At 37.1% G+C, this 13,906-nt stretch overlaps 1 protein-coding gene across 9 annotated transcripts in view; it reads left to right on the forward strand.

The window, feature by feature from the left end:
- Positions 1–13,906, forward strand: part of DGLUCY (D-glutamate cyclase) — a 45,560-nt gene that overhangs the window by 26,987 nt on the left and 4,667 nt on the right. For 8 of the 9 annotated variants that reach the window (XR_010374458.1, XM_064460569.1, XM_064460571.1 and 5 more), the window contains 8 exons: positions 508–654; positions 2,198–2,320; positions 4,584–4,781; positions 6,882–7,142; positions 7,608–7,707; positions 9,470–9,618; positions 11,808–11,927; positions 13,594–13,745. Coding sequence is in view for 8 of the 9 variants with exons in the window: in XM_064460569.1 (XP_064316639.1) it covers positions 508–654; positions 2,198–2,320; positions 4,584–4,781; positions 6,882–7,142; positions 7,608–7,707; positions 9,470–9,618; positions 11,808–11,927; positions 13,594–13,745 (1,250 nt within the window). In the remaining variant the exon portion in view is untranslated. Of the gene's footprint in view, positions 1–503; positions 655–2,197; positions 2,321–4,583; positions 4,782–6,881; positions 7,143–7,607; positions 7,708–9,469; positions 9,619–11,807; positions 11,928–13,593; positions 13,746–13,906 lie in introns of all 9 variants that reach the window. The other variant, XM_064460574.1, reaches the window with a different exon arrangement.

A 13,906-nucleotide genomic window follows, 5' to 3' on the forward strand; every position in this document is an offset into this window, starting at 1 on the left:
TGGTATGCTGCCTCTATAGAAGTGGTTACTGCCAGCAGCAGGAGTTCCTGGCCTTTGCATGTTACAGAACACTGTAGCTCCCCTCAGTTCAAATACAGAGGATAGGTTCAGACCAAGTCAATTTGTCACTGTGTGATACATTTTATTAGCTTTTTCCTTTTCTGTATAGGGAGCACATGGGGTTTTTTTCTGAAAATAATCAGTGTATACTGAACTCACCACACTGTATGCTGCATCTACCAAAGCAAGAAATGCATAATGTTGAAAATTTAATGATCGATATGAAGCAGGTCAAGGATGAAATGTTTCACTCTTGCACTGCTGGATCTTACAAAAAACCATTATGGGATGCTAAGAATATTTTTTTTAAGGATTTAAAATGCATGTTAGTATGCAGGCTTCCTAAACTCAAGTACAGCACAGTTTTAGACTTATTTCTTCTAATACTTTAGAAGTATTATTCAATATTCCTGCTAACACCTTGGATTCTTTTGAACTGCCAGACAGCTGTGCCTTGCTACAGCGTTTCTACTTTTTGCTGCAACTTAGTAGTCACAATGAGACCTATTCCTGAAAGCAAATTGGAAGCAGCTGTGCTAGCAACATCTGAATTAAAAGAAGCCCATGGAGCACCAGTTCACATTGGTCACACTGGTCAGTGCTTTTCATGTTTCACTGCATGTGCTTTACAGTGTATAAAAATGGGGGGAACCATGGGAAGTGGTAGGACTGAAATACCTGCACCAGTAAATATATTATGTTTTAGTCCTTTCTAATGGTCACAAGCCTGAATTGGGGGGGATGGATGGATGGGGGGAGACATGGACGGGACCCAAAGGAAAAAGTAGGTTTTCAGTCAGCTGAAGACAGAGATTTCTTGGATAAAAGTTATCTTTATGATGTAGATAAGTTATATGGCAGGAGTGCTTTTTGTAAAAAGTATAATCACATTTTTCTAAAATATATGCAGTTTCATTTATATGTGAATACTTTCTTGCTGTCAGAGATTCCAGTGACAGGGTAGCAATGATTGACAGCATGGGGAGAAGTATGTGTGGATCCATTTTGTGTCTTAGTGGATGACTGTGAAAGTAAATACTGTATTATTTTTAAAAATACTGAAATAGGATACACTGAGCACAACACTTAAGGCAGAATAAATAGAAGTATGACAGGAATTTTTTTTTTTAAATCCAGCTCAAACAACTATAGGCCTATTTGTTGCAAGGGAAAACTGAAAAATTAAAAAACAGGAGGCTGTTTGGAAAAAAAACAGAACCAAACCAAACACCGGTGAGATGAAGATAGATCACAATTAAAAAAAAAAAACCTCTCTGCTGACAGAAATTTGTCAATCAGTAGACTCATGGGTGCACACACAGAAGGATCACATTGGACAGCATGGAAGGAGATGTCATTGTTAACAGTACACCCCAGTAACATATTTGATCTGAGTGCTTAAATCTGAGGAACTAGTAATAAGTCACTACTTTGAGTAGAGCAAAAAGATGATTGGGCAAGTGAGGGTCTCCACTATCTATTTTTAACAGAAAAGTGTACATGATTACATATACAGGTGATATAAATTAATTCCAGAAAAGACAGTGATATATTAAAGCATCTGAAGAATTTAAAACCAAGGGAAGAGAGCAAGTGCTTAGAATGACCCAGAATATTACAAGTAGGTGTTAGAATAAAGCAAAAGACAATTTAGTGAAAGCTGGGTAAGAGTGAGATGTAGTTATCTAACCCAGAGAGGTAAAAGAGAGGTTGCTCCTGTCTCTAGTTAAAGAACGTAGGAAGCTAAAGCACTAGAAAACATGTTCTAGAAAGAACCCATTTTGCATTGCAGTCATTTATTCTTGTTTGCCAGTGTTATGAATATAATTCTTCTGTTGACAGAAGATTTGTAATATCTTGGAAACAGCATATATGTCTAACTTGTGTTGTATTGCAGAAATAACAAGAATATGTTTTTACTGATGTCATCAAGTACAAAAAGGGAAAACAAGTGAGCTCAGATTCTGGGGACATGCACTCAAAGGCAAACTATATACGCTATTTCAGTGGGACTTGACACTTGCAATTCTAGCTTAACCTCATTGAATGATGTTTCGGGTCCAACCCCTCTGCCCAGCTTTGCAGTTGTACTGCTTAATTGGAATCTCTTGTTATTTCATTTTTTTATCAATTCCAGGTCTGCTGGGAATACAAGATCTTTCCAAACCAGATTATGGAGATCCAGTTCACCTTCACCCTGGTGATGTTCCAGTGTTTTGGGCCTGTGGAGTAACAGGAGTAGAAGCAGTCATCAACTGCAGTATGCTCTATACTTGGAGACTTTTAAAATTATCCTTCGATCTCTTTTTCTCTCTCTTTTCTTTTTAAAGATGGACTGAATGAGTTGGCTGATTAGCTGGCTTGATTTTAGGGTGAACTAAAGAAAACACCTCAACCAAACAACAAAAAAACCTTTGGCAGGACTATTTCCCATTGTGAAATACAAGTCTACTTCCAAGGAGGTTCTCACTGAAAATACATCAGTTTTGAGTATTTAAAAGGCAGAAATTTAAAGCTCTGGCAGAATCAAAACATCTTTTATAAGCATTATTAGAAACTAAAAGTTTAAAGGCATTCTTTTTTAAGCTTCTTTCTTTTAAAATATTATTTTGTATTACACTACAGTAAAACAATAATAAAGGGAAAAAAGAAGGAAAAGAGAGGAAAAAAAAGCAGCCAGAAACCTTTCCAAAATGTTGTCAAGAGCTAGCAAATCGTTTGACCTGGAAAAGAATTTTGAGCCTTTAGGTTTTGTTCTAAAATGAAGTAAATGTGACACACTTACATAAATGAAGCTTTGTGCTCCACACAGTCTGCGCTTTATCCAGACATTTATAAAAAGGCATGAGCACAAAGGGCAACAAAATGCAACATAAACCATAGTGACAGTATTATATACTGCTCTAAATCACTATTGTATAGTGAAATCTCATATTTTAGTTCTTACTGAAAAAGCTGAATAATCGCAGGCAGTATAACTGGGAGAGTCTAGAGAGGTCACCTGCTTCATCCTTCTCTCCTTGCAGGATCTGCTGCAATCTTGTGGTTCCTTACAGATGTTTATGTACACTGCTCTTAACACCTGCTGTAAATACATTCAGCACTAGGAGCAGAGACTTCTTTTTCTTTCTTACATACAACCCCTTTTCTCCTCTCCTAAATCCAAACTGAAAATCCTGCTCATTCCTGTGTTCTCCAGCAGTTTTATTCATCTTCCTCATGCATCCCTGTTGCAGGGAAAGGAAAGAAATAATTTGCCAACCTGTCTATAATCTGTTGCCCAAAGCAGCTGTCTGTCCTGCCTTTGCCTGGAACTGACTTTTACTTTTGCTTATATCTCCATTTTCTGTATTAAAACCAGTTGTCATTAATGTATTCCAGGATTTTTTTTGGCAGTTTGTATCTTTCTGTGCTACTTTCTCATCTAGGTAGTTAAAATTCTGCCACACCACCAGTACCCATACTTCAGATGAATCTGGTAGCTTCTCACAAAAAATATTGGCTGGTATATTAAACCTCAAAAACCATGTTCCCCATCTGCTTTTAAATTAACTACCCATATACTCCCAACAGATCTAGCACAGATCAAGCACATATGTGCTTGCTAAAGAAATATCTCCATCCTTTTCACCATCCTAATAAAGTAAGATTTTGCTTGTACCACTTGTGATTTATCCAACAACATACCAATTTTGCCAAATCAAGTATAATCTAGATCAAGACTTCTGGAACTAGCATAAAGACAGCAAAAGTTTTCAGCTTAGGGAGATACTATGCTGTCAGATCTACATAAGGTTACTGTTCACCAGGGTTTTAGATGCTACTCAGATCCCCTTTGCTAAGGCTTACTGGTCACCTTTTGTCATTACTCCTTGCCAGGTAATAGGTCTCCTAGCTAGGTTGGCAAGACACTGTGCAGAGATGCTATTCCTCATTTTCTTAATCCAATAAAGGACTACTCCAAGCCAGCAGGCAGTAGTTGACATAGTTTTGTCATATCACTATTGCAAGGATATTCAAAGGTACAAGTGAGACACTATAGCTTCCAGCAGCACTCTAGAACCTAGAAAATTAATTTATTCTTACAGAAACAGTATCACCAACTCATTGTGCAAATTTAAGCATTGACTTATTCTTATGACAATGCACTAGTTTCTTCATGCATGTCAAACCCAGTTTTCAGATTTGCCAGTTCCTGACAGACTTCCTTGGAGGGTAGCAGTATTCAGTCCCTCAGTTGCCTCAAGTTTGTACCAAAGAGCATATTGTAGAAAAACCTGATCTCAGCTACCCACATGAGCTTTTAAAAGTGAAAACATTTTCAGATGTATATGCATACATTTCTTTCTTGAAGTGTATTAATTGCTGCAGTGTAACTTCAAATATTGCCTGTTTTTATGATATGTCATCAGGCAGGGACTCTGTGTTGTTAAATTGAATAGCTTTTTGCAATTTTATCATTTTGATATTTCAATATATTGCAATAACAGTGTGTTTAATTGAAGTTTTTTCACCTATTTTAGGAGCTCCATTAGCTTTCACTCATTCTCCTGGCTGCATGTTCATTACCGACCTGAAGAATGACAATGTCACAGTCAGATCCTCAAGAAAGGTCCCACAAGTGCACTGCATTTCTCAAGATCCTCTGCATTACAGTATTGTGTCAGCAGAGGCAGTCCGAAAGATAAAGACTCTAGAGACCCTAATTGGAATAGATCCAGGTAAAAACAAAAACTCTTTCTTTAGTGGATTTGTTATGAAGTAGATGTGACCTATCCTGCTTTTTTAGATATTCATAAAGTTCAAGAACACAGTAAGAATCTAAAGGCAATTTTAAGATTTTAAAAGTCCTTTGAGGAATATAGTGAGTTAATATAACTAGGCCTTACATTTTCTGTTACCACACTTAGTATCAGAGTCTGGCCAAAACCATTTAACCTTATGGGTAATGGAATATCTGATCTTGATGACTGTATACTCTCAAAGTACACAGAAGCATCAATGTTTACAGCAGACTGGAGAGTTCACAGGAAATAAGAACTGTTGCTGAATAAAACTGAAATTGATATGTAAAGTACAGGGCACCTCAGCATGCTGGTAACAGCTAAACGGGTATTCACTGTTGAGTAAAGGGCACATTTCTTTACATATATTCATGACTCCTGTGCTCTGACCAGAAAATTCTAGTAGTTGCATGTGCTTTTCAAACATCCCCTTCTGATGGGTGGAATGACATCAAGCTCTGCTGACATATTTGTCACTGAGGTGTTGTGTGATGGACCAATGTGACCTGAACACCACATAGGTTGAGAGGTAGGACTGCATGCATGCACAGGAAGATGAGAGGGAAATAAAGGCAAACTGAATAGTGCAACCATTCCTATAATACACACTGAATTAGTCTCCTCTGCTGTAAATTCTGATCTCAGTTTCCCATAAATTTGCTGAAATCCTCTATAGGCAGCAGTAGAAAACAGCTTTATGCCCAGCTCTCCCAAGTTCTGGGTTTGGGCTGTGTGCATATGTTTGGGTCTGTTTATTTTTATTCACAAGGCCTCTCCTTTTCCCACTCTATTTAGTTCAGCTTGGCACCACCTGCCATGCTCTGCAGAAATACAGGACTAACTTAAGAGTTAGCTCATTTACTGCTAGAGTACAGTATTTTCTCTCAGTTATAGAGACCACTTCTCAGAGGCTTATATTCCCTGCTTCTGTTACTTAAATTTTGTTCAGAGCTTTTTTCTGTGTCCACTATCTATGTATTGTCTGTATGTTAAGTAGGAGCAGAGGAGAAATGGCAAAAGGGAGATTGAGGACAAAAAGAGGAAAGTGCAGGGAGGTTGGGAAAGGTGAGAAAGGTGAAGATGCAAGGATGCTAGAAAACAATAGTAAGGACTTAGCTCTTGCTGTCAGCTCATGAATAACAGCACATCATGCTGGTATTCCTGGTTTTCAGGAGTGCTAGCAAATCAAAAGGACTGCGCTGTGAACTTGTGTTTCCGAGTGCCAGGGAAGGGAGAGGGGATAGGAAGCGTTTGAACAATGAAAGATATACACACAGATAACAACACAGTGTTGCCTCTTCAGGGATTGACCCATGAGAAGAGACATCTGTTAATATTGACCTATTTCCCAAGGTCAGATAACATGATACTCTACTGCCTGAAGCATTGCAAGATATTTTAGCAGTCACCTGGATACCACTGTATTAACTGAGTTTATAAAGTCCCCTGGTAACTTCCAATGTCTCTGAAATCTCACTTCTGTGGTTAATCATTTTATTAAGTGGAATTTATTTGGGAATTAGCTCTTCCCTAAGTAGATACAGTTAAATAGAGACAAAGGACCAGCTTGGTCATCTGAAGTCTGCATCAAAACTTCTGTGAGATCTGGGATGCCTGGGTTGCAATCTAGCTTCAGTAGCTCAACATGGTGGTCAGGCATGGCTGTCACCACAGATCAGAAGAAAGCAGAAGGGCAAAGAAAAAATATGCAATAAGATCTCAGAAAAAGAAAAAGCTATTTACTTTTACTCTGCTACCTAGAAATGCTAGGTATAGTAATTATCAAAATCCAGTTAACTGAAATTCTTAACCTGGAAGCGCAGCCCATTATCTTTATTATTCATATCCTACACCTTCCTAGGTTTCCTGAGGAAATTAGCCCAATTCCTGCCTTGACCAGAGGTTTTCCTTTCTCTTTTTTTTTTTCCTTTTTTTTAAACCCATTTTATATCATTAAACTATGTAGGTTCACCCACATAGAATCTTCAAAAGGAAAATTATATATTGACATGTACTGCTCTCTTTACACTTTTATAGGAGACCGGGGAATAATTCATCTACACCGCCAGGGCGAGCTGCTGAAGGCTTGCCTGGCCATCTCCCATGCCCGGTCAGTGCTGATAACAACTGGATTTCCTACCCACTTCACTTACGAGCCGCCAGAAGAGAATGACGGGCCCCCGGGAGCCCTCGCAATTGCAGCTATGTTGCAGGCCCTGGAGAAAGAGGTTGCCATAGTAACAGATCAGAGAGCCATGAATCTGAATAGAAAGATTATTGAAGAGGCTGTTCAGCTAGGTAAGACGCACCTTTTCTCAGGCTTTATCTTGCCATTTTTAGCCCAGGTTTCCTTCAGTTAATCTCACTGTCACTTAGTACAGGATTTTTTTTTCTTTCCCCCCAGAATGAACAATGGTTCATCCTCTACACTCTGGCATTTTGTTAAACCTAGCTGGCATCAAGTTAATGCGTACATAGCTGGGTAGTGATTCTGGATTAGCTCTTTGTGATGAACTCTGGATATCTATTCTTATTCTTGTAGACCTGTTTTCAATCTCAAGGCCCCGTTTACTGTCACTAACATCCAGATGAGTTTAATTTAAAGTAAGGATGCAGGGAGATTATCAAGAACTGTGTGAAGACGTTGAGTCCTTACTATTCTAACTGTTCTGCCTTTGGTTTTTTTTTTAAGGGTTACTCAAACACAGTTTGAAAAAAAAAAAAAAGATACAAGGTATCTGAATTGTATTTTTTTTCCTGTAGGAATTCTGAAGAGACCTGTCCCTTTATTGAGTTATCAAAGGGAAGGTGCTGATTCAGCTTTAACGTTTTTGTGTGAGAATGGGAATCCTAGAAGACCTAGGTAGGTGTATTCAGTTTCTGTGACTGGGTCACACCTCTACTGTGTAAAGTTATAATAAAAATAATGACCATGGTCTAAGAAAGCATAATGGTTACAAGTAACAGAACAAACTTTGAAGCCAAACATTGGTATTAGAGCACACACAGAGAACAGAATTCCACGTTATTCTGCGATTATGCGTTTCTGGAGTACAAAAAAAGGAAAGATGCTTCATATATCAATAGCTCTTTTCCTTTGAAAAATTTCTAAAAGCTTTTCAGCTGTTATTCCATAAATATAGATATAGATATGTACACACACACAAAATATATTATTTTACCAGTTTTTAAATCAGTGAGAAAATCAGAAAAGGGGAGTGTTATGTCAGAGTCAATGAAAGAGCGTGGAAAAGCACTGTGGAATGTGTTCGCTTTCTGGAGCTTTGGCTCAAGTATGACAGCTAGGGAATCTGATCTGATTTAATAAAATGTCATTTGTTTGTAATAGCATGAAAGTGATCATCGTATTGTCTTTAGGCAGCCAAAGCCAAAATTATAGATGTATGCGTGCACTTCTCAATATTGATTTGAACTGTTTGCGTATGCATTGTTGAGTATACAATATTGGGCAAAAATTCAGATTTATACAAAGTGTGTGTTTAGGGTTAATGCACTGGAGAATTTGCTAAGTAGCCATACGCACATTTCATTACTTGGCAAGCAACTTACATTTCCTTTAATAGGCACACACTGCTAATTTTTGTTTATCTTTCTTTGTAAAGCATTTTAATGTAGTTGCCTTCAGTTTGTTCTCTTTAACAAAAATATCTTTCACCCTGGTATTTAATTCATTAACTTATTCGATTCCCATTTCTTTCTACAGGTTAGTGTATGCTATAATTGTATGCTGTAATAATATGCATGATACTGCCTTCATTTTTTATGTATTGTTTTAAAAATCTGTTATATAGCTATGCATAATACAGTTACAGTCAGGTTCTATTTCAATTGATCCCACAGTCCCAAAATCTATAGTAAGTGCTTTTTGAAAGTAAACAACTAACCTGCTTAAGGTCTCTGGAGTCACCATAGATACCCACCCACAAAAACCTTAAGCATAATTTAGCAGAATTAGTAACCTCTTCACAGTGAAATTGGAGAAACAGAAGCAAAATAGCTTAATTATAACATACAGTGGCAGAACTGAGTACTAAAAATGTCCTCAGAACATACAACATATGCAGTACATCTGTCTACCTCCATAACTAGCAAAATAGCCATAGACTTAAAGTCCCTCAAATCTAAAGACCCAAACCAAAAAAACTCCCTAACTAGAAACAAATGAACATTTGCCAAGCAATATATTTGTAACAAGGATTTAGCTAATCACTAATTTGCTACTTCCCTGTTTCCTTTGAAAACAGTTATAAGACTAATGTTTTACAAGATATTATGTATTTTAACATGAAATGGAGCAAGGCCAGATGGCTGGCCTGGTTAGGAGAATTGCTAGTTAGGAGGATTTCAGGAACTCAATTTCTTAATGGCAACTGTGGTTTGAGGGAGTTGCACTCAAGCTATAAAGAAACTAGACCAACCTTTGAAAATAAACCATAGAGAACTACATTCAGAAATAACAAAACAACATCCAACTTTTACCTTGAATCCCAAACAGTCAAAAAGTAGAACCAAGTACAACAGGAAAAGCAGCCAACAGAAGAGTTTGTTGTGTGAGAAGCACAGCTTTGACTCCTCTCCATTTTTTTTCACTCATCTCTAACCAGGTTCAATCACCTGATAGCAATAGAGCGTGCGGGGATGGCTGCCGATGGCAATTATTACAATGCAAGAAAAGTTAACATTAAACATCTAGTGGATCCCATAGATGAACTATTTTTAGCTGGAAAAACCATTCCAGGAGTCACAACAACAGGTGTGTGTGAGTTTGTGTTATATTCTCAGAAGTAAGAGAGAAGCATGAAACAGGAACTCTTGCTGGAAGTGAAGGGGAGCAGGAGGCAGGTGCTGAATAACTGCTTGTGGGCTACAGCTGTTTCTCATGGTTGAATTTAGAGACCGTTGCTGGAGAAAAAATTAGAGGTTTCTATTGAAGGCTTCTCACAACCAAAAAAATGAAGGAGTTGATTTCAAAGTTATTTAAGGATGAAAAAGCAAGCCCAGATGTGTGTACTATCTATACATCAGTGTGCATACATATGCTTCCCTAGGTTTAGTTTTTGACACTGACTTTATTCTGTATTTTATGTGTGAAAGGCAGGATAGTAAGCAAAAGTCTAGTGAATGGAAACATTACATATTAAAATAGTCGTTATTTTAATGATTGTTACACCTGAGTTAAAACAGCAGTCTGGATAGAATCTTAGTTTATATTGCCTTTTAGCAGTACATTCTCTTGAGCAGGGATTGCATATTTGCACCTATTATAATAGTGCCTTCTCCAACAAAATATATATATACAAGAATAATATTGAAAGGAGTACATTGTCCTTCCTGCCACAACTTCAGTTAAAGAAACGGCTGATGATCTTCAAAGGAAAAGAATTCATGTTAGCCTTTTTAAAGAATATTAAGAGCAAAAATTTGGATTTGGAATATAAGGAAAATCAAAATATTGTGTGGATTCTTACAAAACAGTAGTAACTACCATATTTATGTATGACGATAAAGGGGCCATGATTATGTGATTACCTATTTGAAAAGTACTACCAACAAGCAGATTTCAGAAAGCACCATTAATTCCCAACACTGAAATGAATGTGAACAGATTATTAAAGCAGCTAAGAAAAAAGAGTAGATGTTTCATGGCAAATCCTTTTACCTAAGTTATGTGTAACACAGCTATGCTTCCCTTGACTATTTAGACTTAAATTAAAAAAATGTTGCTTTCAGTTTCACTTACAGAAGTAGTTTGCTACAGACATGTGAGATATTTATGCAGTTACTAAAAGTGTTAAATTTAGCAATTTTCAGGGCTTGAATTGTAAATTATAAATAGAGTAATTTCTCTCCTGTAACACATGCTACGCATTAGAGCACAGTTACATTTCAAATGCAAATATGATACATTGCAGTAAGGACTTGGAGCTCTTCACTCTTTCAAAGACCTTAACTAGGGCTTTTCAATAAGATCTTCAAACTTGAGAAGATGCCTTTTAGACTAAAAGGTGAAAGAGAAATGTTAATTTCTGTTTAAATAGATGGAATTTGGGGGTTTTTTTAAAATACATTGGTAAGCGACTAAAAGTACTATACAGCTTTCATGTAAGCTGCTAGTTTATGTTATCCTCATCTCCAGTTCTCTGAATGACATCTAACAATTTTAAGTCCCAAACGTAGGGTTGCCTAGAATTTTCCTGAAATTATTGAAATCACTGAGACAAATACACAGTGTTTCTATTTGACCACCAAAAATTAAGGCCCCACACCCTGAATATATGAACATTAAAAAAAAACAAACCTAGCTTTTTTTTCATAAATTACGGGAGAAAATGAAAACAGTACACAGGGTTGTGGTCTTTGTACACAAGCACAATAAATGACAGTGATCTGTATAAACTAAATTGCCAGTGCAGTAAGTCCTACTTCTGCCAAAGACTTTACATATATTTTTGCTTATCTTACTGCAGTAACTGCTCCTTTTAATCTCTTTTTTAATTAAAGCTTTTAACAAATCAAAGTTTTCTATGCTTGCTTTATTATAGAATCATAGGCTAATTTCTCAAGTTTATTTTTGATTTGTTTTTAATCTTTCTCTATTTGTACTAAGGTAGTTAGATACTGCATTATGTGGAACACTCATTTAAGGCCTTCTGTAAGCAAAGTTTACTCTCTTAATTCTGTTTGCAGTTCATGAGCACTTTATAATTTTTATTTCTTTTGCCTGCACCTGTACAGCATGTACTGTGTATATACACTTACACGTTAGCATGTGACAGGTGATGCTTTCAGCTATTTCATTCAGACTCTTCTGGTTTTAGACACTTTTGATTTAAAAGGGTAAATCATCTCATATAGAGCTATGAACTGTCAGAGACTTTCTAAATGGATTGTTAGTTATATGTTGAGTTCATACTTATTTAGTCTTTTTCTCTTTTAATAAAGGTGTTGGTGATGGAGGAAATGAATTAGGAATGGGCAAAGTAAAAGATGCTGTAAAGAAGCACATAAAAAATGGAGATGTTATAGCTTGTGATGTTGAAGCTGATTTTACTATTGTAGCCGGTAAGGGATTTTTTTTGGGGGGTGGGAGAGTTGTTGGTGTTTGAGAATACAACTGACAAGAAAACTTCCATCTTTCCAACTAATTTGTATGGGCCCTTTCTTTGTATGACCAAGTCATCATTAGCAAACAAACCTGTCTCTGTGTTATGGCCATTTTCTGAAGAGTTAGACAACTATGGTTCCAGCAAGGAATGACTGAATATTAAGAATGTTCCATGAAGAAAGTGCATTTAGTTGGAAATAGTTGGGCAAATCCTGAATATTCTTGAAAAATCACACCTTAAAAAAAATAACAAGGAAGGCTGCAGAAGTGTTCTGTGTGGGAATTAAAATGTCTATGCACATATGAATTTTCAGTATAATTCATAAGCTTCTGTGGGTGCAAGCTGTCAGGGTCATCAGTCATATTGCTCTTACATGAGCAGATGATAAGTCCTTTCAACAGCCATGCAAGGACAGATGTACATTCTTGATGTACAGCAAAAGTTGAATTCTATAATTAAAATTCTCTTCTACCCTAACATCTTAACCAGCATGAAATAAAATTTGCAGTGAAAGAGGTGTGTTCAGCAAGGACCAACTTATGAACTGAATGGTCCATGTTCTACCTAGACTCAGGTTTCTAGGTTTCTAACCTAGGTATCTAACACTCTTGATAGTGAACCAGCAGCTTCTGACAGTGTGGTGATAACTACATCTACTGCTTACGGCTATATGTGTATAGCAGCTACAGCGGCTGTTTTGCAATTCTGATGCCTTTTACTTTGAAAGCAACTTTCACACCCAGACCCTGCAAAGGGAAGTGAGGCGGAGGTTGGGTATGTTTAAGTGTGGAAAACTACATGCACTAAAACGACTTCCACGCTTTTTGAAAATTTTGCTATTCTGTGTCTCTGGAAAAGTTATCAAGCAGCAGAGATAACCTCACAGCAAGTTTGAAATCTAATGATCTCCAGTGCAGTCTTGACAAAGCAACTGTCAAACAAGACTCTGTGGACTGAGTTGATAACAGCATACAGGAAATTTATGGACATTAACAACATTAGAATGTCTTTTTGTAGATGATACTTACAACAAGGACACATCATCAAGACACAGACAATTAGTTTCACTGTGGCTTCATACCTTATAAAATAGCTGAATTCTTTCATTTGTCATCATTTGTGACCAAAAAGGGATTCTCTGCAATCGTACAACATTCTGTTATAAAAGCTGACACCAGTGAACATTTGCCTGGTTTTTAGGATGCTTTATGAAAATCTTCTACCTCTGTGTGGTTAAAAGCAAAAGACACCAGGCTGGAACACAGCTCCTCATTGTTCATGGATTTCACATTAAGCCAGGTGGAATTGTGTTACAGACCATGCCCATTTGAGTTTTTGCTTTGTTGGAAAGACAAACCACAAACTAAGCTAAGTGGAAACTTGCAGAAATTCAATCTGAAATACTACTGCAAATATTTTAGTATGTTTAAACAATTGTGTCTTTCTGAGATAAATGTTCCAAATTCATGTCAATAGTTAATTCATATCCATGTTCCATTTCACCATCGCTACGTGACACGCAGTTGTACGTGCCTAATGACTTACGCAGGTTAGGTATATTTGCAATAACTCTTGTTGGGCGATTTTTTACGATTTGGTTTCATGGTGACATTTTTTCGCAGGGGTCTCTAACTGGGGAGGCTATGCCATTGCTTGTGCTCTATATATCCTCAGCACTTGTGAACTACATGACCGCTATCTGAGGAAAGCTGTTGGGTTTCCACAGTTATCAAAGAAGATGGTCTGGCTAGCAGCACTTCCGTCGGTTACCAAGGTAATTTCTGTAGGTCCAAGGAGTTGTGACTTGCTCATGATGTTAATGTAATTGGCTACCAGCCGCTAAATCCTGCCTAGTCCAGTTCAATAGCTTACTTTCACATGGTCTTTTGGTGACTTTTGGGAATCCCTGGTGAACGAACACCCACACTGTACTTT

The sequence above is a fragment of the Phalacrocorax carbo genome, chromosome 9 (assembly GCF_963921805.1).
Source record: "Phalacrocorax carbo chromosome 9, bPhaCar2.1, whole genome shotgun sequence".
Taxonomy (NCBI): Eukaryota; Metazoa; Chordata; class Aves; order Suliformes; family Phalacrocoracidae; genus Phalacrocorax; species Phalacrocorax carbo.